Source organism: Curcuma longa, chromosome 1, assembly GCF_044706935.1.
Source record: "Curcuma longa cultivar G26 ecotype Majalengka, Jawa Barat chromosome 1, ITB_CL_G26_1.1, whole genome shotgun sequence".
Taxonomy (NCBI): domain Eukaryota; kingdom Viridiplantae; phylum Streptophyta; class Magnoliopsida; order Zingiberales; family Zingiberaceae; genus Curcuma; species Curcuma longa.
In genome coordinates, this window is record NC_133861.1 from 8,587,790 (window position 1) to 8,610,103 (window position 22,314).

A 22,314-nucleotide genomic window follows, 5' to 3' on the forward strand; every position below is an offset into this window, starting at 1 on the left:
GGCCCAGATATGAGCAATTCTGGACTCAGGCTCGGCCCGAGCCTCGGCCCAACAACAACTGGGCCCAACATAAGATTGCATTTTGGATAATAAATTGACGACTGCTCTAGCTGATACCACGAATCTCATTAATATAATATATTTAAATTATTTAACGTGGGGCTGCTCTAGCTGATACCACGAATCTCTCGTGGGTTTTAAGCTGTAAATCTCTTCCAAAGGTTGCATCAACTCATTGAGGTTGCGGTCGTGCAAGAAACACAAGCGAGCAGCGGAAAGGAGAAAGCGTTACGAATCCGGAGACTCTAATTCAGCTCATGTCACACGGATTTGGCATGCATGTTGCATGCGCCGCACTCGAAGATGGCATGCACCTGCACGATGCCACCGACTCGCTTTGCGCCGCACAAGAATTTGGCAAGTCCAATTCCGTGGACTGTCGGTTCATATTTCGATCAAAACAGCGGGCAGCGTTCGCCGGAATCTGCTGGTCCAGGCGCTGTTCACGCGCCGCCGCCGCTGCTGACGCAAGCCGACAACGCGAAAAGACGCGAAACGATTGAAAACGACAGGGAATCCAGCCCACCAGCCGAATGAATCCACAACCCAGTCAACAGAAAAATAAATGCCAAGATTAGCCACCATGCTTAATTCCATTTATGTGTCTAAATTAAAAAAGAAACTCAAATTATATTTTTTTAAACCAAACTAATATTTATTTTATTATATCGGATGAGATTGATCATTAAGGAATCAATTTATGATTCTACGAATCTTCCGATAGATGAATGGTTTTACCATGAAGGATCGTACTCCGCCTAATCCGGCGATCTGAATACCTTGTCCAGTTCGCAATCCAAATCGCCGCCTCTGGTTTTCATTTTTTGGCATGAGAACCAAAAATAATTATTTCAAACAATAAATGAAAATAATTTCGAACCTGCTATAAGTAGTTCCGTTTGATCACTGGGAAGAACACAAGTCAAAGTAGAAACGAAAAAAGAAAGGTTTTCTGAGGCGAAAAATTGAGATATTTCAGTCACGTTTTCTCGCGTTCAGTGGCAATGGATACCAGGATTGGGTCTGTTGACGCGGCGGCGGAGCCTACTGCGGAGAGCGTTTTGGGCTGTCCTCCGACGGCGCACTGCAACCACATCGCTCCCTCGGCGCCGGTCGCGACGCCGGAGGCCAATTTAGGCCGCCACCTGGCACGCCGCCTGGTGCAGGTGGGTGTCCACGACGTGTTCTCCGTCCCCGGCGACTTCAACCTCACCCTCCTCGACCACCTCATCGCGGAACCCAACCTCCGCCTGATCGGTTGCTGCAACGAGCTCAACGCCGGGTACGCCGCCGACGGCTACGCCCGCGCACGAGGCGTTGGAGCCTGCGTCGTCACGTTCACCGTAGGCGGTCTCAGCGTGCTCAACGCCATCGCCGGCGCCTACAGCGAGAACCTCCCGCTGATCTGCATCGTGGGCGGCCCCAACTCCAACGACTATGGCACCAACCGCGTTCTGCACCACACCATTGGCCTCCCCGACTTCTCGCAGGAACTCCGCTGCTTCCAGACCGTCACTTGTTTCCAGGTAATTAAAATGGATCGTCGGCTCAACTGTGCTAAAAAAGTTGAATTTTGAGCTGTTCTCGAGACTAATCTTGAAATCTTGTGGCTTCTTCAATGTGTTGGAGTACAGGCGGTGGTGAACAATCTCGAAGACGCTCACGAACTCATCGACACCGCCATCTCCACCGCGCTCAAGGAGAGCAAACCAGTGTACATCAGCATCGGCTGCAACCTCGCGGCCATTTCTCACCCCACATTCAGCCGCGAGCCCGTCCCCTTTTCCATCGCCCCCAAGTAAGTAAACTTCTTGTTACAGATGCAGAGGATTTACCCACTGTCTGTTCGACATAAGTACTAAGCACTCAACGCGTATTGGCGCCAGGTTGAGCAACCAGATGGGCCTGGCTGCGGCGGTTGAGGCGACGGCGGAGTTCCTGAACAAGGCGGTGAAACCCGTGATCGTAGGCGGACCCAGGATCCGCGTCGCAAAGTCCGGCAACGCCTTGGTGGAGTTGGCCGACGCCAGCGGCTATCCGGTCGCGGTGATGCCGTCGGCGAAGGGGCTCGTGCCGGAGCACCACCCGCGGTTCATTGGCACCTACTGGGGCGCCGTCAGCACGTCGTTCTGCGCCGAAATCGTGGAGTCCGCCGACGCCTACGTCTTCGTCGGTCCAATCTTCAACGACTACAGCTCCGTGGGCTACTCGCTGCTGCTCAAGAAGGAGAAGGCCATCATCGTGCAGCCGGATCGCGTGGTGGTGGCCAACGGCCCCGCCTTTGGGTGCGTGCTCATGAAGGACTTCCTCCGGGCGCTCGCCAAGCGCCTCAATAAGAACAGCACCGCCTACGAGAACTACCAACGCATCTTCGTCCCCGACGGCCAGCCGTTGCAATGCGCGCCGAAGGAGCCGCTGCGGGTGAACGTGCTCTTCCAGCACATACAAAATATTCTCTCCGGAGACAACGCCATCATCGCCGAGACCGGCGACTCCTGGTTCAACTGCCAAAAGATGAAGCTCCCGGAAGGCTGCGGGTAATATAATTAAATCAATCAAAGCTCATACTCAACTCAACTCAACTTTTCATCAACACACAGATTCCAACAAGAATCTAAGATTTTCTTCTTGATTAGGTACGAGTTCCAGATGCAATACGGATCCATCGGTTGGTCGGTCGGAGCAACTCTGGGCTATGCGCAGGCCGTGAAGGGGACGAAGCGTGTCATCGCCTGCATCGGCGACGGAAGCTTTCAGGCAATTCCTGAAAAATAATTTGACCCTTATATTTTAACTTACAGTATTAATATTTCGCAATTTACATGAAACTTGCAGGTGACGGCGCAGGATGTGTCAACGATGCTGCGGTGCGGGCAGAACAGCATCATCTTCCTCATCAACAACGGAGGCTACACGATCGAGGTGGAGATCCACGATGGGCCGTATAATGTCATTAAGAACTGGGATTACACCGCCCTGGTCGACGCCATCCACAACGGCGAGGGCAAGTGCTGGACCGCCAAGGTGATCTCATCACTAAGACTGTAACTTAAGATGACAAATATGGACAAAATCTAACCAAAAGTGACTATAATCTTTGTTGCTGCATGGGCGGGTGCAGGTGCGATACGAGGAGGAGCTGAAGGAAGCGATATCAACGGCGTTGGGGCCGAAACAGGACTGCTTGTGCTTCATCGAGATCATCGTGCACAAGGACGACACCAGCAAAGAGCTGCTCGAGTGGGGCTCCAGGGTTTGCTCTGCCAACAGCAGGCCACCAAATCCGCAATAAATCATTTGCAACGTTGCATGTTACTATTCTTAGTAAAGCTCAACCCCATGCTCTGTTTTCGGGATGAGTTTTTCAACTATTTTGTTGTTTTTGTGTTTTACGATACAAAAACTGTGTCGAAGTGTAGGGTTTGTTTGTAACTTCACTTGAATTACTATTGTAATAGAGTTCGAGATTGCATTTTGATGTCTACTGAACAGTTTACTTATCTCTTAGTTTTGAGCTCTGTCACTTGAGATCAACAAACTTAACACGACCTATGTATTGTATACATACATTCTTTTTCTTAGAACTTTAGAAGATAGCAGTTCTCTCGACATGAATTTATGAGGTTTGCTTGCAGAACAGCCCAGCTCACCGATCTTCACAATACTAAAAAGAAAGGCCACAAAGAGTTCGGGACAATTTTATTGATATTACATTCAGCAGACACTGCCATTACATGAAGTGAAACTTCACTCGTTACTATGTCAATCACTCAAATACCTTGATTACAGTAGTAGCTTGTGTTTTCTTAAGGACCTAGGAACTTATAGTGAGCTCTGGGGCCTTCACTTCCATCATCCTCTGCTTCTTGTTGATCAGCATTGCAGAATTGGTTCCAGCTGCGATCGAAGATGGCACGGTGGGATCGTATGCCGAAACATGGACCCCGAGTGCAGCTCTGCCGGAGGGATCAAGATTCTTTGACCATTGCGCATCCCACTCGATCGCCTTCGCGGTGCTACAAGCCACACTAGGACCCCCAGGCACAGTCAACCTTGCAGAGTTCTGCACATACAAATGAACTCAACATCTTGACAATGCTCATGGCAATAGTTAGAGTGCAATTCTATACCTGTGGGAAGAACCTTTCAAAGATCATTCTGTAGTAGTAAGCTTCTTTTGTGGTTGGTGTGTTGTGTGGATATATGTTCTTTGCATTTTGCATCATTTTGTTAGATACCTGAAGCAATTTTTTTGGGGTGTTTCAGAAATAAATACTATTAGAGCAAAGGATTGACAATTGAAACAAAGTGTTACATGTTCTGCAGCATGAGCCTTCAGTCCATCGATCCAGCTATAACCAACACCATCACTGAATTGCTCCTTCTGCCTATAAAGAATATGCTGCAAAACAAAATCCTTGTTAGCTCTTCCAACAACTAGCAAGATCTCTAATGAGCAAGACGACTAGACGAAAACCTTTGGGAGGTAGGGGTTCTCCTCGTCATCGAAGGCCTTCCTCAACACCCACTTTTCAATCCGACCGAGATCAGGCTTGATCTGAATTGTAAAGAGAGAACAAAACAAATCAGAAAACTGTGGAGCAAAATCAAAAATCTTGTCGATGTTGCACTTCACATACCATTTTTGATTCAGGATCGATGCTCATTGAGACATTGATAAACTCCTTGTCCAAGAACGGCACCCGAGCTTCCAGTCCCCATGCTGATGTTGCTTTGTTAGCTCTCAGGCAATCATATTGATGCAGAGCTTTTATCTAGTGCACAATAAGAATCAAGATGATTGTTTGCCACACGAGACTAGTTGTTTTCGTCGATAAGAAATGAATAAATACCTTGCGACATGTCTCCTTGTGTAGTTCTTCCTTGTTTGGTGCCTTGTGAAAATATAAGTACCCTCCAAATATCTCATCTGAACCCTCACCGGAGATCACCATCTTCACTCCCAGTGCCTTGATCTTCCGAGACATGAGGAACATCGGTGTACTGGCTCGAATTGTTGTCACGTCGTATGTTTCTATATGGTAGATCACGTCCTCTATAGCATCGATACCATCCTGATAACAAGAGAAATGATAAGACTGAGTACTTGTCCTGTAACAACTACAAGCGATAATCGAACGATAGGATTCCCACTACGTACGATAACACTACCTGAACAGTGAAGTGGAACTCATGGTGAACTGTTCCTAAATAATCTGCGACCTCCCTTCCTGCCTTCAAATCCGGTGAGCCCTGCAATAGTAAACAGGATGATAAATCTGAACAAGAACTCCACTTCTTTCCTTTTGAGTTAAAAGATAAGCTCATCAGTTTGCTGACCTCTAAGCCAACACAGAAGGAGTGGAGTTGACTTCCCCACTGCTCGGCAGCTTTTGTGCCGGCCAAGTGACGAGCAGTCACCGCCGCAACGAGTGATGAATCAAGGCCACCAGATAACAACACTCCAAACGGAACGTCAGTCATAAGCCTTTTGATCACAGCCTGCACAAGCGAGCAAGTACCAAACGACGCAACATCTTTATTTTGTGATCTTGAGTAGACTTGAAACATTCATCGGTTATATTACCTTCTCGAATGCTTCTCTGAGGACAAGGGGATCATAAGGCACTGAAGGAATTGCCTCAGAGAACCAGGGTGGGTTGTACCATCTCGTGAAGCTGCTTCCTTTGCTGGAGTACAAATGGCCAGGAGGAAACACCTCAAAGTGCTCACAGTCATCATGCAATCCTTTCATTTCGGACGATATCCAAACAGATCCTGCACCACGAAGAACAGACTCAGAATCTTAATTTTAAAACTCTTTATGGATACTAAGAGAAAAGGTCTTCAAAATTAGTGATCCAAGTCGAAATTCACCATCAAGTCCCCATCCAATGTAAAGAGGAGTAATTCCAATTGCATCGCGAGCAGCAAGGAAGCTGTTGTCGCGCGTGTCTAGCAGCACAAATGAGAATATTCCGTCCAACATATCGACAAATCCTTCGCCATATTCCTCATACTAACAAATTAATCATATCCAAAGGACAGTGTTAGTTTTTAAGCATTGTTCTCGAGCTGTATATCAAGAATTTTTTTAATCTTGATTTACCAGATGGGCAATAACTTCGCAGTCGCTGCCCGTTCTAAATTTGTGATTTGGCAAGAGTTTCCGCAGCTCTTCATGGTTGTAGATCTCTCCGTTCACCTGTGTTTTGAACAAACTCCAAAGTTAAAAGTAACTAAATTACTGCATAAACTTGCAAATTCAAAATCCAAAAGTTTTATAAATATTTTAGATTTTCATTGACATAGTGGAGAAGTTATTTTGCCTGTGGAGTTGGTAATACAGCCAACTTTAGAACCACAACAGATAATATTTAGGATGTCAGCTCATAACTTTCTCAAGAGTTAGGACAAGTCAACTGATTATTTTTGTAAAATGAGATTTCTCTTTCCCTTTTTTTTCTCCATGAAAAAAATTCTCACAGCCAAACCCGACGTGGATTAGAACAGCTCTATCATTTTTGTCAAATTTGTCAGTATCATTAACTTCTGTGAGATGATGGAAAAACAATAGGTCTGTTTTTGAGCTATTTTCCCGAAACAATAGCTTAGATCTGACCAGTAATTTAAATTCTCAATGTATTTTAGAGGCTACCCAATCAAATCTTTAATGACAAACAAGAGACGCAAAGGGGCATGATTCTGATACCGTAACGACGATGCTCTTATCCTCGTTATACAAAGGTTGGTCTCCTGAGGCAGGATCGATAATGGCCAGCCTCTGGTGTGCCAAGTAGCAGTCGCCAAACTGGTGGAGTCCACTCCAATCTGGACCTCTATGCTTCAACCTGTTTCCCAAGACGATAAACAATAAATTAACACTTCTTTTCATTCTTCCAAAAAGAAACCATATTTGAAAAACAAGAATACTTTATTCTGAATTTATCAACATCAACACTAATTTTCTACTCTCCTCTTCTTCTCCTCCTGTCTTTTTTGCAGTAAAATTTACAATAAAAAAACAGCAAAAGAAAACTAAGCAAATAAAAATACTTGCTAAATATTAGTAACAGAGAGTCGAAAAAAAAAGTCATTTTTAATCAAGATAATTATTGATTAATTTGGTCTATCAAACTCTGCTCTTTGCTGTCATTTATGAGGGAATCCGTATTGTGATCTGTCCTGTTTCTTTTTTCTGCCCTTTCTTTTATAAATCTGTTAAAATTTAATGAAACGTGTGTATCTTCTCTGAGACTACCAAATCGAAGTAAAAACAGTTTAAACAGTGACAAAAATCACACTGAAACGACGCATCAAGAACAGAGTGCATAAGTGAGAGAGAGAGAGAAGGCAACAAGAAGAAAGGAGGTTTGGGGATCATTGCCTGCGAGAAAGCTCGAGGACTCGGACCCTCTTGGCCTGAGATTCATCGGAGCAACCCAGCACTGCAAGTATCCCACACATTCTCAATGGCAGAGGAAGAGCTAGAAAGCGGGAGAAGGATATCAATCGCCGACAAACGGAACGATGACACCGTGAATCTACGATTGCGCACGGAGAAACAAGTGTCAGTTTGGTGTCCAAAACAGTGGGGAGGTGCCCGCCTTTTATAGGCAATCTCCGCGGTGACGGAGCAGAGGGACGCCTCGAACCGCAGCAGCTCGGGCGCGAACCGTCGCCGTGTGTTCTGGCAGGGGTACGTCGGTCCATCCCTGCCTTATCCGTATCTCGATGTGACTCAGCTGGTCCCCGCGTCGTCGGTCTGCACCTCCACGTGTCCCCGTGAACTGGTCGGCAGTCTGACGAACCCAATTTGATTATCCATTTATTTATTTATTATAAAAAAATATTTGAAGAAGATAACCACCGTTGAAATTTAATTTACTTTATTTGATCGATTCAATTTTCAACTATTATGTTGCTAACTTGTTCATCATCCTTAACTATTCCCTATTTGTCCTCCTTTTGCATGATCGTCGCTCTTTAAAATAGAAAGTCAATCTATCTTTAAAATAGAAAATTGTGTTAAAAATAAAGAAGAAAATTTACTTATAACTTCTATAATTTTTTTAACATAATTTATTTATTTTGCCAGCGTAAATACTGACCGTCCGAGAGCCTCGGCGGGGTCCGCTGGGGTTTGAAATGGACAGCTGAGATGGGAGCTGGTGGGTGAATGATTAATGTTAAAGAGGCGTGTTTGGTTTTGTGAATAAAATAATACATTATTGTTTAACACGAGGGAAGACGAGCGCGAGCCTTATCGGCAGTGACGAGGCCTGCCCCACTTGCCCTTCGTCCTTATCTCCTTCAGCTCAGCTCGTACGTTTACGATTTTCTACAACGTTATTTGTTCCTCTTAATTCAAGTCGTGAGATCATCATTCATATATATTTTAGTATTCCGTCCGTGTTAAACTTCTTCGCAATTGAAATTGAAGTCGACAGTTTGGAAAATTACGTTCGTCGTGTATTTTTTCTTCTTACAATAATTCATCCATGAATGTTGACATCCATAAAGAATATCTCCCAACAGACGGATAGAATATCCTCGTTGAGTACTGTAGTCATGATCAAATCTTACGTCTGCATGGTAACCATCTTATCGTATGCCTCAACATATATATGGTGTATTCTAAGACCTAGATTAGATCCACACTTTTGAAGATCAACAAATAAAAGTGATCTGATCGATTACTTCGAACTCAATTTCTTAAATTTTCCACTCTAAATTTCCTAAGTTCTAAGCTCTACTTTGAGCTTTCTGCTCTGGGAGTTACTGTTCATTATTATATATACAATTATTGATCCTAAATAGATGTGACCCACTATCTTCACATGGTTAATTCCAGTACGATCATCATTTATAAATTTAATAGTCGGGATTAATGACTAAAACTGTTGAAAAGTTTCTCAAATATCGTGATTACAATCTTGCAAACAACTATCAATCTCCTGTTTTGACTCAATTCGATAGATTCATTGAATCTAGTCAATTTTTTTTTATGCTTAATTCATCCCTTTCACACTCAAAACTTAGCTCACCTTTCATTTTTGGATCTGTCTCTGTCCATCACTGAATACAAATCTCTTGATTAAAAAAATGTAATACTTCAATGATTGTATAAATTTGAAGGGTAGAAGCATGGTGGCGCATGCGGACATAGCAAAACGGATCTTGCTCATGTGCGCCCATAACAAATACTTATAATTGTTCATTTCATTTCATTTCATTTCATATTAAATAAGAAAAACTTTAATAATGCATACATACAACCATGTGCAATCGCATCATGGTGTTAATTTTTTTTTATTCGGCATAAATATCGAATTGTCTTGGTCATTTTAAATTACTAATATATATATCTACGTGAAAGATCAAAATAATTCTTACATCACTTTAATTTAATATTCAGTAGAAACTTTAGAATTGTATTATATATATATAAATGTATATAAAAGACAAAACAAACTGAAGAAATAATAAATGTCTCGTTGATAATTATGCCTTTGTTCTTTCTTTACCTGAGTACGATACGACAAGTCAAAATCAGATAATAATGAATTGGCACCACCAATAAAAGAACGCATCCATTTTCCTCACACGCAACTTCTCCCATGACAAGGGACTTCGAGTTCCGTGGCGACTCTCCAATGTTTTTCACGGGGCCACGCCGTTCGGATTCCTCATTAAAAAAAAGTCCATGCCGCGTCAGCGATTTTATATTTTAACCGCGACTCGAAGCTTGTTAATATTATAATAAATATATTTTAAAAAATGAATTGATGATATTGAAAAATAAAAGAATATATAAAAAAAAATAAATCAAAGTCTCTCAATCTCATGGGAGGTGGCCGATCCGGTCCCATGTAAGTTTCCCATCGACCACCAGAGTAAATCAGGAAGCGCATATGGCGGTCAATCCAGATGCCCAACATCCTTTGATTGTGTTTCCCATTTGGAAGAAAATTCTTACAAATACATCGTAGTTGAGAATCAAACCGTGAATCCATGGATCACAACCCAGATGTCCTACCGTTGCATCATTCTCCCGGGACAATAAGAGAATATTCAAGGCTCTTGGGATAGTCATCGTCTGTATTCAATACTTAAAATTCAATTATTGCATGCTGTCTTATCACTATCCTGTTTCAGTTCTATGTTTTTTTAAATAAAAAATAGAAAATAAAAAAAAGGGAAAAAACGATAACAAACAATACAAGTGTCAGGCTGAAACAGGTTGGGTGAAGTACACGCATCAATGATAATAAAGATAATAATAGCTTTAAGTTGTATCCATGATAAATAGATATTTAACTTGTATTTATTTGAGCCGTCTAAGTGAACCAAATAAGGACAATACTTCACTGTCATTTTAAAAAAATGGTTTGACAAAATGAGAATGAAAGATTAAACAGGCTGTGAAAATTCAGAGTCAAGATATATATATATATATCTCTGAAAATTAAAGTCGATGTGTGATTAATCCTTTTCTATAAAAAAAAAGTAGAATTTGTCACCTTAGCGGCCCCACACGATCAGACTCATGATCATCTATGAAAAGATAAATCGAAAAACTATAGTTGACCATAATGGAGGAGGATATTATCTCGGCTTCGTCGAGATTCAAACTCTTGTCTTCTTTTGTAAGTCTGTTCCACCGTAACCAACTCAATTATACTCCGGGAGTAATATTTAGAGACATGATTAACCCTCACTTGTATAATTAGTCAGCATATGCCTATTGATTAGTCGTCATTGATTATTCCATGTGATTGAATATCTCAAGCACATGATCATCTCAAAGGTCAAAGACAATACACATGTCATGTCGGAGCATTTATATGGAAGCTTAGTAAGGTCCATATGTGAATGTTAGGTCGCCTCCCGTGGTTTTGTAGAGTGTTTTTTTTTAATAATCAAAATTTAAAATCCATATACATGAAATATGAGATAAATCGTTCATCTTAAAATTAATCAATGTAAATTAGATATCTAATATAAAATATATATAAATATTAGGTTATCATGTCCTTGTGAGAATGACCAAAGGTGAAAAAAATAGAGGCTCCTCACTAAACCTCATGGCTCCGAGCGAGGCTAGTCGTTGCTACGAGCAAATTCACAGCCTCGCTTGCAGCTACGAGTGAGGCCTCTTGTGGTCGTGAACTGGGTCGTGGTTATTAGCAAACCTGTCTCTCTTACAGCCATGAGGTCGACACTGTCGGGAAAGATTCAGTGGGCTTTCGACGAGGGAGGAAAGAAAGGCCCTTCTATGCAATTTCAAGCTGACAAAAAAGTATTGAAAAAATAGTTTATCGATGAAATATTGAATCAGTCCGTCTATTATCTATATATATATAAAAACAGAGTTGTCTGTTTAAAAATTTCCCGCTTAAATATCATTTCTATAAATAGACATATTTATCTATATAGAAACAAACTTACACAGTTATAATGGATTGATAATACAACTTTTTATCCATATTAATACCACATGTCTTTAAATGCATTTTAATCTATATTAAACATAAACTTTAATGCTCAAATTATTATTATTAAATGGTAAAATATACATTCCTAAATATATTGAATAATTTAAAGATCCTATCAAATACCACATATTCTAAAATATATTTAATAACTTTAATGGTAAAAAATACCACATATTATAAATGAGAGTGAGGTTGCATACACTCTATAAATTAGGATTGCAATATCTTCACTCACTCATTTTAGGTTGAAATAAAAAAAATGGGTCCTCTGTTTAATCTCATCCGAGAGGTTAACCCTTGAAAAATGCAGTGGGCGTTGAAATTCTGATTAGTTCGTTGTTACTAGAGCTGTCAAACGGGCCAACCCATGGCGGGGCGGGTTAACCCATGGCGGGCCCATCATATGGCGGGGCGGGGCGGGCTAACCCACCAATTTGGCGGGTTGGGAAATCTCCAACCCAACCCAACTCAAGGCGGGCCGCGGGTTAGGCGGGCCAACCCGCGGGCCTGTTAAAAAATAAAAAAATATTAAAAATATTTAAATTTTTAAGTTTAAAGTATAATTTAAATTGATTAAGTTGAAAGTTTTAAGTTTGAATTATAATTTTTAAGCTTAAATTGTATTTTAAATAGATGAAATCCACTAATTCATTAAGTTTTATATTTTAATTTTAAAATTTATAATAAATAAATAAACTTTCTCAACCCGCGGGCCAACCCAAGCCCGCCGCGGGCCAACCCACGCGGGTCGCGGGCCTAGGCGGGTCAACCCACCTCAACCCATCTTAAAATGGGTTGATAAAATCCCAACCCAACCCACCTAAATTTCTTGGCGGGGCGGGCCAACCCGGCGGGCCTAACCCAACATGACGGCTATAGTTGTTACGATCTACCTGCATATGAAAACAACGGAGATTTTAGCTTGAGGTGTGTCTTTCGTGATAAAGAGATTGTATATTTTTTTTTACGTATATATTTGATTATTGTTAGAAAATATAAATATTTACTCTTTTTATATATTTGTAGGGTGAACGCATACATGGAACAATAAAACGTCCGATCATGTAGAGAGTGAAACTCATTCTCAAAGAAGGTCATATATTTTCCATAAAAAATATCATTGTTGCAGAGAATCAAATGAAGTATAAGACAATAACAAATAAATATAAGATTATTTTTATTGTAAAAACTCATGTATGCGAAATTTTTGATGATACATTTCTATCGATGATTTATGAATTCAAGTCTTTTAGTAAACTGAAAAAGACAGATTCTGTTGATGAGAATATACTTTTTGGTAGGTTAATTTAATTTTTTGTTCCATGATTAATTAATCAAACATTTTATCTTATAGCTTAAAAAAAAAATTTCTCAAAATATCATTGGCAAAATGGTTGCACGAGACTCTCCTCAAATTCCTGATGCAATTGATCGTATCATTTCTACCGAAATTCCTGATGAAAAAGATGATCCTGTTTATTACGGTGTAGTACGGGATCTAATGATGCACGGTCCTTGCGGCGAGGCAAGAAAGAATTCTCCGTGCATGTGATAGTGACAGCAAACAGAAAAATTCAACAACAAACGTTGTATTTAAAGAAATTTTTTAAAATTTATAATTTTTTTTCTAATTGTACAATCTATAGCCAATTTAGTTTATTTATATTTTAATTATTTATTCAAACACTTATATTTATTAATTTTAATTATTAATTATATAAAATAATATCCCGTGTGCAAGCACGGGGTGAAATACTAGTTGTACAATAAATATACAGTTGAAAAATATACACAGTCCATTCTTTGATTCTTTCTCTCATCGGCACGCCATCCTTCTTCTCCCTCCCTCAACAATCCAGTACTCTAACGGGCTCATTCGGGCCCATTGGGCTTGTCTGAAACAATATTGCGTTTGGGCTAAGATTTGTTAAAATGCAATAATGGAAACGGGTCTGACACACAAGAAACCAACCATCCCTCTCCGGCTCTTCCACCCTGCTCTCCTTCAATCATTGAGCGAGTGATGTCGCTGATTCCTTCTCAACGGAAGGCGATTGCGTACTTGCTGCGACCATCAACTTCCCATGGCCACTCGCCAGCATTTGGAGGGGAGTGACCTCATTCCAAGATTTGCACAGTTTGGAGAGACTTGTAGTTTCTTATTCTTCCACGTCCACCACGCCCACGTCGCTGACAACAGGACAACTTCTGTCGCTGCTAATTGTAGTGAGAAAACGTGATAGTGGATGAGAGGCAGGTAACAGGGGGGAGGAGAATAGTAGTAAAGTCGTTTAGGGAGAAAAAGGAGAACTAGTGGATGAGAGAGGCCATTAAAGCAGAATTCCGACCTGCCTCTGGATTCTGATCCCTTCTTCCTCCTCTGCCTCAATAACCTACACGAGGAGGAGATAGAGGGAGGGAGAGAGTGTGAGAGGGCTAGGAAAGCAGGTACCTTGGGCCTCGGCGATGGCGAGTTGGCCCCATTTTCAACGCTGCGTCTTCAGGCCTCTCCCTGTTGCCTCCCCTCGCCCCAAATTCGGCAGCTCACCTGCCTCCCGCCTTTTTCCTCCGAGCCGCCGCCCCCTTCCCTCCGCTGCCCCCGGGTTTTCATGCGGCGCTGCCGGCGGCATCGATCTCCGCCGCTCCTTGGGCCGCTGGGAGTGGGCATTCCGGGTCAGCGCGCCGTCACGCGTGGCGCCCCTGGAGGACGAGAGGGAGTCGGACAAGAGAAGCGACGAGCCTACCGCGAGTGGGAGTCATGAGAAGGAAGCGGCTTTTGATCCAGGGATGCCGCCGCCGTTCGGTCTGGCGGAGATCCGCGCGGTCATTCCCAAGCATTGCTGGGTGAAGGACCCGTGGCGCTCGATGAGCTACGTGGTGCGCGATGTGGTGGTGGTGCTAGGGCTTGCGGCGGCGGCCGCGTACATCAATAGCTGGATCGTGTGGCCGCTCTACTGGGTAGCCCAAGGGACGATGTTCTGGGCTCTCTTCGTTCTCGGCCACGATTGGTATGGAAATTTAACAATTTTAACTTGTAGATTATATAACATAGCTCGGATTTTGTGGCAGTGGGCATGGGAGTTTCTCCAACGACCCAAAGCTTAACAGTGTGGTTGGGCATCTGCTCCACTCCTCCATTCTCGTTCCCTACCATGGATGGTAGCTTCTTTCTCAAATTCCCAAATTCTCGAAGTCATTTTTATCTGCATTAATCACTAATGTCGAGAGCTCTTTAGGAGAATTAGCCACAGGACTCATCACCAAAATCATGGGCACGTCGAGAATGATGAATCTTGGCACCCAGTTAATGGCCCATCTTTCATCCTCGCATTGAAGATTCAAGAGATTGTTTTTCCCCGTTTAAAACTTCGGATTAGTGAAGCTAATTCATCTTGCTCTGATTGCAGTTGCCTGAGAATTTATATAGGAGTTTGGATTCTTTAACCAAGAAGCTTCGCTTCACACTCCCGTTCCCCTTGTTGGCTTACCCTTTCTACCTGGTGAGCAACAAAGCAGACATTTTTGGACTACAGAGCAATTAACATTTCTGATTATGCTCGTACTTAATCTTAAACTCTTGACAGTGGGGGAGGAGCCCTGGGAAGTCTGGTTCACATTTCCACCCAAGTAGTGATTTATTTGTTCCTAATGAGAGGAAGGATGTTGCTACATCAACTATCTGTTGGACAGCAATGGTGGTGATCCTTGCAGGGTTAACCTTTTTGATGGGTCCTATTCAGATGCTTAAGCTTTACGCTGTTCCATATTGGGTTGGTTTCTCTTTGTTCTTCTTTCCATCTTTATGTGAATACACTGCAACCAGATGACGATGAAATCTTTTGGTTCCAAATAGATTTTTGTAATGTGGCTGGATCTTGTGACCTACTTGCATCATCATGGACATGAGGAGAAGCTGCCTTGGTACCGTGGAAAGGTATAAAGTTGTTTCAAATAGCCAAATGAGACATTTAATAACCATAATCTAGTAGCATTTGTAGTTTCCAGGCCATTCAGCATCGCCCCAGGTATTCATCTTAAAAGCTGATAATCTCGTGCTCTTGTTATATGCCAGGAGTGGAGTTATCTTAGAGGAGGATTGACTACACTTGATCGTGATTATGGATGGATTAACAATATCCACCACGATATTGGGACTCATGTGATACATCATCTCTTCCCACAGATACCACACTACCATCTAATAGAAGCTGTAAGTACTACCAGCTTTCTCTTTAGTCAGTTCTCGCATGGCTATATTCGACAAGAGTTGCTCATAAAAAAAAACGTGCGTGTGTGCTTGCATCAGACTGAGGCAGCAAAGCCTGTGCTTGGAAAATACTACAGGGAACCAGCAAAATCTATCCCTTTGCCATTTCACCTATTTGGGGTCCTACTAAGGAGTATGAAACAAGATCATTATGTTAGTGATACTGGAGACATTGTTTACTATGAGACTGATCACCAACTAAGTGTTGCTTCTAAAGCCGAGTGACTTTAGGCAATCAAATCTCTGATGCCTGTGCCGCCACATTCTTTTCTCTTTCATTATCAGGGAGGATGCCTCGGCCTCATTTGTTGTATTTCCTACATAATTACCATGGAAGTGTATCGATTCATGTTGCCTATAAGGGCTCGTCAACATTTCAGAAGCTATTAGTCATTGTGGTAAGACTTGGAAGGAGAAAGAAATGTATTATTCTAGCCATCTTTGCTCTTAATTGTCATTTGGTTTCATAAGATGAGAATTCATAACTTTCATACCTTTATTCTGTGAAGCTTATGACTGGCCTTTGGTTGGAGAAGCATCTTTTCTTTCAGATGTGACACTCCCTCCAGCCATTTGCTACTGTGGTCCATTTTATGTGTCAGGAAGACGACAGAATTGAAGACGACAAATATCAAATAACTTTAAAAAGGAAATCGAACACTTCTTTTTTTCACACTTGGACAAAGATGGCTAATATTTGACTAACAGTTAAACATGCTTTAATGCGAAATAATTCTTATCGGTTCCAGTTTCCGTAGTCAAAATCTCTGCCTTCGTGTAAACTGGTACAGTGATTCGAAGAGTTAACGTCATGAAGCTAACAAACAAGTTCTTGAATCGATTATTATTCACACGGCAGCTTGATTTATTATTATGCCGAACGGTAATTTATTATCAAAAACATCATTGATTGATTATTATTTATCAAAGGGCATATTTCCACTGTTGATATCTTAAAAATAGTGCTACCTACCTGCTTGAGTCTTGATCAGCATTAAAACTAGTACGATCATATTCAATAACCGCATGCATTCAAAATATACTGACAACCACGTGTGTAGAACCTGTTTGACTGAAGATATGAAAGGTTCTGGAAAGAAATTTTATACATGGTACATACTGTAAGAATAGGAAGGAATAGTGTTCTCTATTGTAAGTGTGTTTATCAACAAGGTTCAGCTAGCTTCATTTGTGAATTTCATGACTCAAAACTTAGAAGAATAATTTGCCAGATCTGAAGATCTCGAAAACAAGGTCTGATTAGCTCATACCAAGTTTAAATGCAAGAGTCGGATAAATCTGGCTGGGCCAACCAAAAACTAAAGGACCGAAACCAAGAATGCCCATGCACTTCCTGCAAAGGAAAAATGCATGAGTTGACCTGACAACTCAACCAGTAGGCCTTGGTTGAGCTGTGAGCTAATTTTCATTATTTTTCCAATTTCACAATTTCCAATATATTTAATTAATCTGACAGAAACTTGGTCAGCCTGATTCACTATCAATCCAACAAGTGACCAGAAACTCAATAGGGTATAGGATCATTATTCGATCTGCATCTACTAACTAAACTTCCAATTCTTGAGGTCGTCAACCTCAAAAAGAGAAACCACTGCATCTAATCAATTCATGAAATAAGCAAACTCTAATTTTTAAATGCGGAACTGAAGCACTCACAATGAAGTCCACTACAAACAAGGTTTAACTGACTAGTTGGTGCTTGTCTAAACTGGTGCTTCCAAGCCAGCCAATTACAAGTTTCACATACATAATAAATCCAATCTAACAACATATTTGTTGCATCCTGACCAAGTATTCCTAATTGCATATTTATCTGATAGTTACAAAGGGCTTAGAAGTAGGAGACCTGAAATCCAAGCTATTCATAATAGAACCACATATTGTAATTGGAAATTTTGCACACATTATAATATTATGTTGTTTATCTGTAATTTTTTATATTGTTCAGATCGTCAGAAAACTGCAATGAAGATATTTACAGGTATAAAAGCATAAAAATTGCATGACAAGATTCACCTAAACCCTTTGCAGCAATGCTGCCTGCTTACACTATTTCATGTAACCATTCTAATGACCAATGCACAATGATTGGGCTTACTGATCAATGTTTTGAAGTTATTCCCGAAGCAGCAACATCTACAATGAAGACATGCAGCCCTATGTCATGCCATGGTAGCAAGTTTGCAATTGTGCCACTTTAGGTTTAAGCAGATGATATTAATTTAGTTACTACTTAACCTTCATCAAAAGTTAATCTATATGGTGTTACACAAGTTAAATTTTCTAGATCTATGATGTAAAATAGTAAACTAAGTTACACTTCCCCAAAAGTTATCATTTCAATTAACATGCTTGGTCCTTTTTTTGAAAATCTACTTCTAATTAGTGTTTCAGATCATGGCAAGTTGAAATTGTGCTCTCATGTTCAATGCTCTCATCCTGAATAGCAAGTAAAAAAAATCATTTGCAAGTAATATGGTTCAAATCCAGTGGCGTATCAGTTAGCACAGTCATCAATCTCAACACCTCAACTTGAAATTGTATGCTATGAGAAGTAATTGCAGAAGAGGGCCTCAAACGCATTGTAGAACCACTTCTTTTCTAAGCATTATCATGGTAATCAATCTTCGAGACATATATGCAAACATATTCATGGCATGCTTATAGACTGAGAAATAAATAGTTTGCACAAAGAAAAATTAAAGGATTACTTTAATTCCCTCCCTCGTTCTTGCTTAAATCCCCAAACTTGTGCTTGAAAGCGTCTTGCCTCTGCATCCACATCATGTGACCCTGGAGAATTGTTTCGAGAACCAGTTACATATCTAACCAGCAGCGAACGTCCAGTAATTGGAAAAGGATATACTTGGATTGAATTAAGAACCGAGAGGAAAGGAGAGATCGACAATCACCTGGAGAGCAACGGCCCAAACAACAATGAGGGAAGCGGCCCAAATCTTCTTATCTTTGAAAAGTTTCGAGATCTCCATCCCTTGGAGAGCGCAAAGTAACCAAAACCCTAGTAAATCTCGACGGAGGAGACGAGAAGCGATCGGGATTTTGTTGGATTGAAAAATGGATTTTTGCAAACAGCCCCCTCAACTCTGTGCATGCTATCCACTAAATAGTTTATCATTAATAATAATAACATAGAAGACAATTAAACTCACATTTGCCATCCACATAAAAAATAAAAATACATTAAAGCATATATTATACTTGCATTAATTTGATTTATTTTTATCAGCATATAAATCGAAATTGAATCGGTCCTTAACCCAAAATCAAACTGGAAAACTACTTTTTTATTATAATTTAGATCATTTTATTAATTTAAAACTAAGCATGTTCGGATATTTCTAATAATACTTTGGAAATTATTTGCAGGTAACAATAACAACGATGGGCTTCCAGCTTCCCTTTTCAGACTCTCACATTTCTTTAAGGAGTCAAGCTAAATTTCTTTTTTTTTGTAAAAAATAAAATCTACCATCCCAACAACTCCACACAATCAGTTCCATGATTATCTATGAAAAAGTAAATTGAAAAACTACAATTGATCACAAAAGAAAAACATATTGCTCGACTTCACCGATATTTAAATCCTTGTCCTCTTCTACAAGTCTACTCAGTCATAACCAATTAAATTCTTTAGAACCTTTGATGGTATATGGTCTAGGAGCAAAATACACACACAAAGAAAAAACACTGTTCTGGATCGCCAATGGGACTCGCATTCCTAACGACACCTCCAGCTGCTCCCTGAAGGAGACGTGCACAAACATGTCTGAGGAAGGGCAGACTGAATTTAATCAAGTTCGATAGAAAAACAATGTAGAAACATAGTTTTAAGAATCTTTTATCTTAAGAGGTGATTATAATTTTAATTTTGCAATTAGATTTAAACACATTCTAAATTCCCCTGGGGGCTGGGGCTATATATATTTTATAATTGCATCTTTCGCCTTATTATTATTATTATTATTCATGAAAACGTATCACGAGGAGTCAAAAGCAGTCTTTACCTGAAACAAGCCTGATGCACAGGAGAATTCTAGTGGAGCTCCAGTTTGTCCTGTAGCCTCATCCTAACAGACTCGCTGTCCTCCATCGACCCGTCCGTTTCTTTTGCGCTGCCTGAATCCCACCCTCCACGCGTCCTCGCGTTGCTCAGCGCGAACCTGCCCTCGTCGTCCCTAGTAGTCACAGAGCCGCAGGAGAGGAGGTGTATCAGCGCCGCCGACGCTCGCGTCCGCTCACCGGCGTAACTAACAACCGCCGGATTCTCATTATCCGCCCCGATGATTTCCGTGCTCGACGACGACGGGGGCGGAGAGATCTCCTTCCGCTCCAACTCGGTAGTCGCGGGCTCCACTGCCTCGGTCACAGGTGTCTCCGCTCGATCTGACCGCCCCCTGCTTCTCCAGTCCTCCGTCTGTGTCGACGCGTCCGCCGCCTTGGTCGCGGAGGAGGCATAAAGGTCCGTCTTATAGACCCTGTACTCACCCAGGCCGGAGGAGCTCCAAGGCGCCCTGTTTCTTCTGCTCTCATCATGCGACGATTTGGAAAAGTGGAGCAGCGGCTCCTGAGCGCTTAAGGAACTTTTCTCGTGGGATCTCAAGAAGGAAACGGGTCGGAGAAGCTCGGACCCCTTGAGGACGTACTCATAGCCGTGCGCCGGATGGATCAGATCGTCCTCGGAAAGATCTTGCCACACAAAACCATTCTTGTAGCTCCTGCGCGCATCCCAAATCAAACAAAATCAAACAAAACCCTAACTCCTTAAGAAAAAAAATCAAAAGAATGCAACCTTTTGGAAGACCAAGAGTACAAATCGGCCATCCCCTCGCCTCTTAGGAGGTTGAGACGATCGATCACGTCTGCGAAACAACAAAGTTTGGCGTCAAAGTACGAAGAAAAAGAGAGATTAAAGAACCCAGAGGTTTAGGGTTTAGTTGCACCTCGGAGGTAGAGGCCGTTGGAGGAGGAGAGAGCGACCTCCATGAAGTGGGGGTGTTCCAAGTGGCCATCGCGGCAGAGGTAGTAGACGACGGGGACCTTGCTGGGTTTGGGCTCCTTCCACACCTTGTTCCTCTCGGGGCTTGTCTCGCGGTCCCTCCATGGCCGCAGAAGCTCCGTCCTCCCGCGGGAGAAAGGCCCGCCGGCCATTTTCGTTCCTGATTTGAGTCGCAGAGTGCAAAAGAAGAGAGAGAGAGAGAGAGAGTGGCGCGTGGGGGTGTCGAGAAGCAAAAGGCGAATAGATTGTTCACTGTGATGCGTCTTGTTGGACAGCAACACGGGGACAAGAGAGATGACAGCAAAAGAGACAAGCTTTTGCTACTGGTTCGTACTGTAAAATGGGCGTCCTCCCGCGCAAATGTACGTATTTATGCTTGCAACTCTGCCCAACATTCCGCATAGACGACCATGGGCCGGTTTTAGGCCTAAGACATTAAGATCTATGCCTCCCAATTTTATTAGAACTTAATTTTTTAAAATATTAGATTTTATAGAAATTTGACATATCATTAGATTTTATAAAGATTTTAACATGATTCTAATATATTTAATATTTCTTAATTTTCAAAACTCTAATTATTAATTTTTTTATATTATTCTTCTTCCTTTCTTATTAACCTAATAATCTATTTTGCTTAACTTCAACAGTTTACTCGTTTGATAGTTTGTTTTATCTCTTCAAGACATTTCTGAAGTCATCATAAGAGCATCTACAACGCTCGTTAAAAGAGTATTAATAGCCCTTCTTTAATCTCTCTCCACATGACGTGGAAGAGTGATGGAGGAGTAAAGGTTTGAACGCGTTAATGTGGCAGAAGTGGATCCCACATATTTGTTTTTATTTTTTTAAGTGTTATTAACAAAGAGCGTTGCAGATGCTCTAAGGGGTGCAAAGAAATGAACGATCAGAATTAAAATCCTTTATCATAGAATTTTCGATGATCTTAAGACCTAAAGATATCGCCTTTCTCATTTCCCTATCAAATCTTCTTTTTTATGCTTCTGTTAATTTCTTATTTTCTTATCAATAATTTCTGTTGTAAACTTGTAATCTTGATAGTTTACATTTAAAAATTTTAGACTTGTTATGTCACCTGTGATTTTTATACACTATGTGGTTGTTAACGCATAATATGTCACAAGATATTGATAATTTAGATTTATTTTTATAATTGAAAGTTTTAAAAGAAATAATAAATTCAAAATTAAAAACAGCACTTGAAATATTAAATCTTATAAAAAATTAAATTCTTTTCCTAATGCATGGATAGCTTATAGAATATCATTGACCATACTAATAGCTTTAACAGAAAGAAGTTTTTCAAAATTAAAATTAATAAAGTCTTATTTACGTTCAACTATATCTCAATAAAGATTAAATAATTTAGCAATGTTATCAATTGAAAACAATTTATTATTAAAATTTGAATATGAAAATTTAATTAATAA

The 22,314-nt window shown here is 41.0% G+C and overlaps 5 protein-coding genes across 8 annotated transcripts; 2 read left to right on the forward strand and 3 right to left on the reverse strand.

Moving 5' to 3' along the window:
- Positions 1-976: 976 nt before the first annotated feature.
- Positions 977-3,513, forward strand: LOC141828283 (pyruvate decarboxylase 1-like). Its single transcript, XM_074715683.1, has 6 exons — positions 977-1,586; positions 1,695-1,858; positions 1,947-2,597; positions 2,697-2,817; positions 2,896-3,084; positions 3,182-3,513. The coding sequence occupies exons 1-6, from the start codon at positions 1,065-1,067 to the stop codon at positions 3,350-3,352; spliced, it is 1,818 nt and encodes a 605-aa protein (XP_074571784.1). The 5' UTR covers positions 977-1,064; the 3' UTR covers positions 3,353-3,513.
- A 212-nt stretch (positions 3,514-3,725) lies between these two features.
- On the reverse strand, positions 3,726-7,648 carry LOC141822245 (asparagine synthetase [glutamine-hydrolyzing]). The gene is made up of 13 exons (XM_074709692.1): positions 7,448-7,648; positions 6,773-6,911; positions 6,170-6,265; positions 5,938-6,079; positions 5,648-5,838; positions 5,401-5,562; positions 5,233-5,313; positions 4,914-5,135; positions 4,701-4,835; positions 4,538-4,618; positions 4,376-4,462; positions 4,191-4,298; positions 3,726-4,123 (listed from the first exon to the last, which is right to left on the reverse strand). The coding sequence occupies exons 1-13, from the start codon at positions 7,525-7,527 to the stop codon at positions 3,875-3,877; spliced, it is 1,773 nt and encodes a 590-aa protein (XP_074565793.1). The 5' UTR covers positions 7,528-7,648; the 3' UTR covers positions 3,726-3,874.
- A 5,968-nt stretch (positions 7,649-13,616) lies between these two features.
- Positions 13,617-16,276, forward strand: LOC141831387 (omega-3 fatty acid desaturase, chloroplastic-like). The gene is made up of 8 exons (XM_074718747.1): positions 13,617-14,566; positions 14,628-14,717; positions 14,795-14,861; positions 14,966-15,058; positions 15,143-15,328; positions 15,412-15,492; positions 15,631-15,768; positions 15,865-16,276. Exons 1-8 carry the CDS (start codon positions 14,025-14,027, stop codon positions 16,048-16,050), a joined length of 1,383 nt encoding a protein of 460 aa, XP_074574848.1. The 5' UTR covers positions 13,617-14,024; the 3' UTR covers positions 16,051-16,276.
- A 29-nt stretch (positions 16,277-16,305) lies between these two features.
- Positions 16,306-18,921, reverse strand: LOC141831398 (uncharacterized). Of its 3 annotated transcripts, none has more exons than XM_074718755.1 (3): positions 18,759-18,921; positions 18,558-18,639; positions 16,306-16,404 (listed from the first exon to the last, which is right to left on the reverse strand). In XM_074718755.1, the coding sequence occupies exons 1-2, from the start codon at positions 18,834-18,836 to the stop codon at positions 18,559-18,561; spliced, it is 159 nt and encodes a 52-aa protein (XP_074574856.1). In that variant the 5' UTR covers positions 18,837-18,921; the 3' UTR covers positions 16,306-16,404; position 18,558. The 3 variants fall into 3 exon arrangements, with proteins under 3 accessions (XP_074574856.1, XP_074574870.1, XP_074574862.1); XM_074718769.1 differs by lacking the exon at positions 16,306-16,404 and adding an exon at positions 17,636-17,692; XM_074718761.1 differs by lacking the exon at positions 16,306-16,404 and having other exon boundaries at positions 18,470-18,639.
- Positions 18,922-19,411: 490 nt separating this feature from the next.
- Positions 19,412-21,037, reverse strand: LOC141842935 (protein SOSEKI 5-like). 2 transcript variants are annotated; one of them, XM_074730930.1, is made up of 4 exons: positions 20,808-21,037; positions 20,657-20,726; positions 19,872-20,582; positions 19,412-19,608 (listed from the first exon to the last, which is right to left on the reverse strand). In XM_074730930.1, exons 1-3 carry the CDS (start codon positions 21,013-21,015, stop codon positions 19,901-19,903), a joined length of 960 nt encoding a protein of 319 aa, XP_074587031.1. In that variant the 5' UTR covers positions 21,016-21,037; the 3' UTR covers positions 19,412-19,608; positions 19,872-19,900. The 2 variants fall into 2 exon arrangements, with proteins under 2 accessions (XP_074587031.1, XP_074587027.1); XM_074730926.1 differs by having other exon boundaries at positions 19,412-19,633.
- Between the last annotated feature and the right edge of the window lie 1,277 nt (positions 21,038-22,314).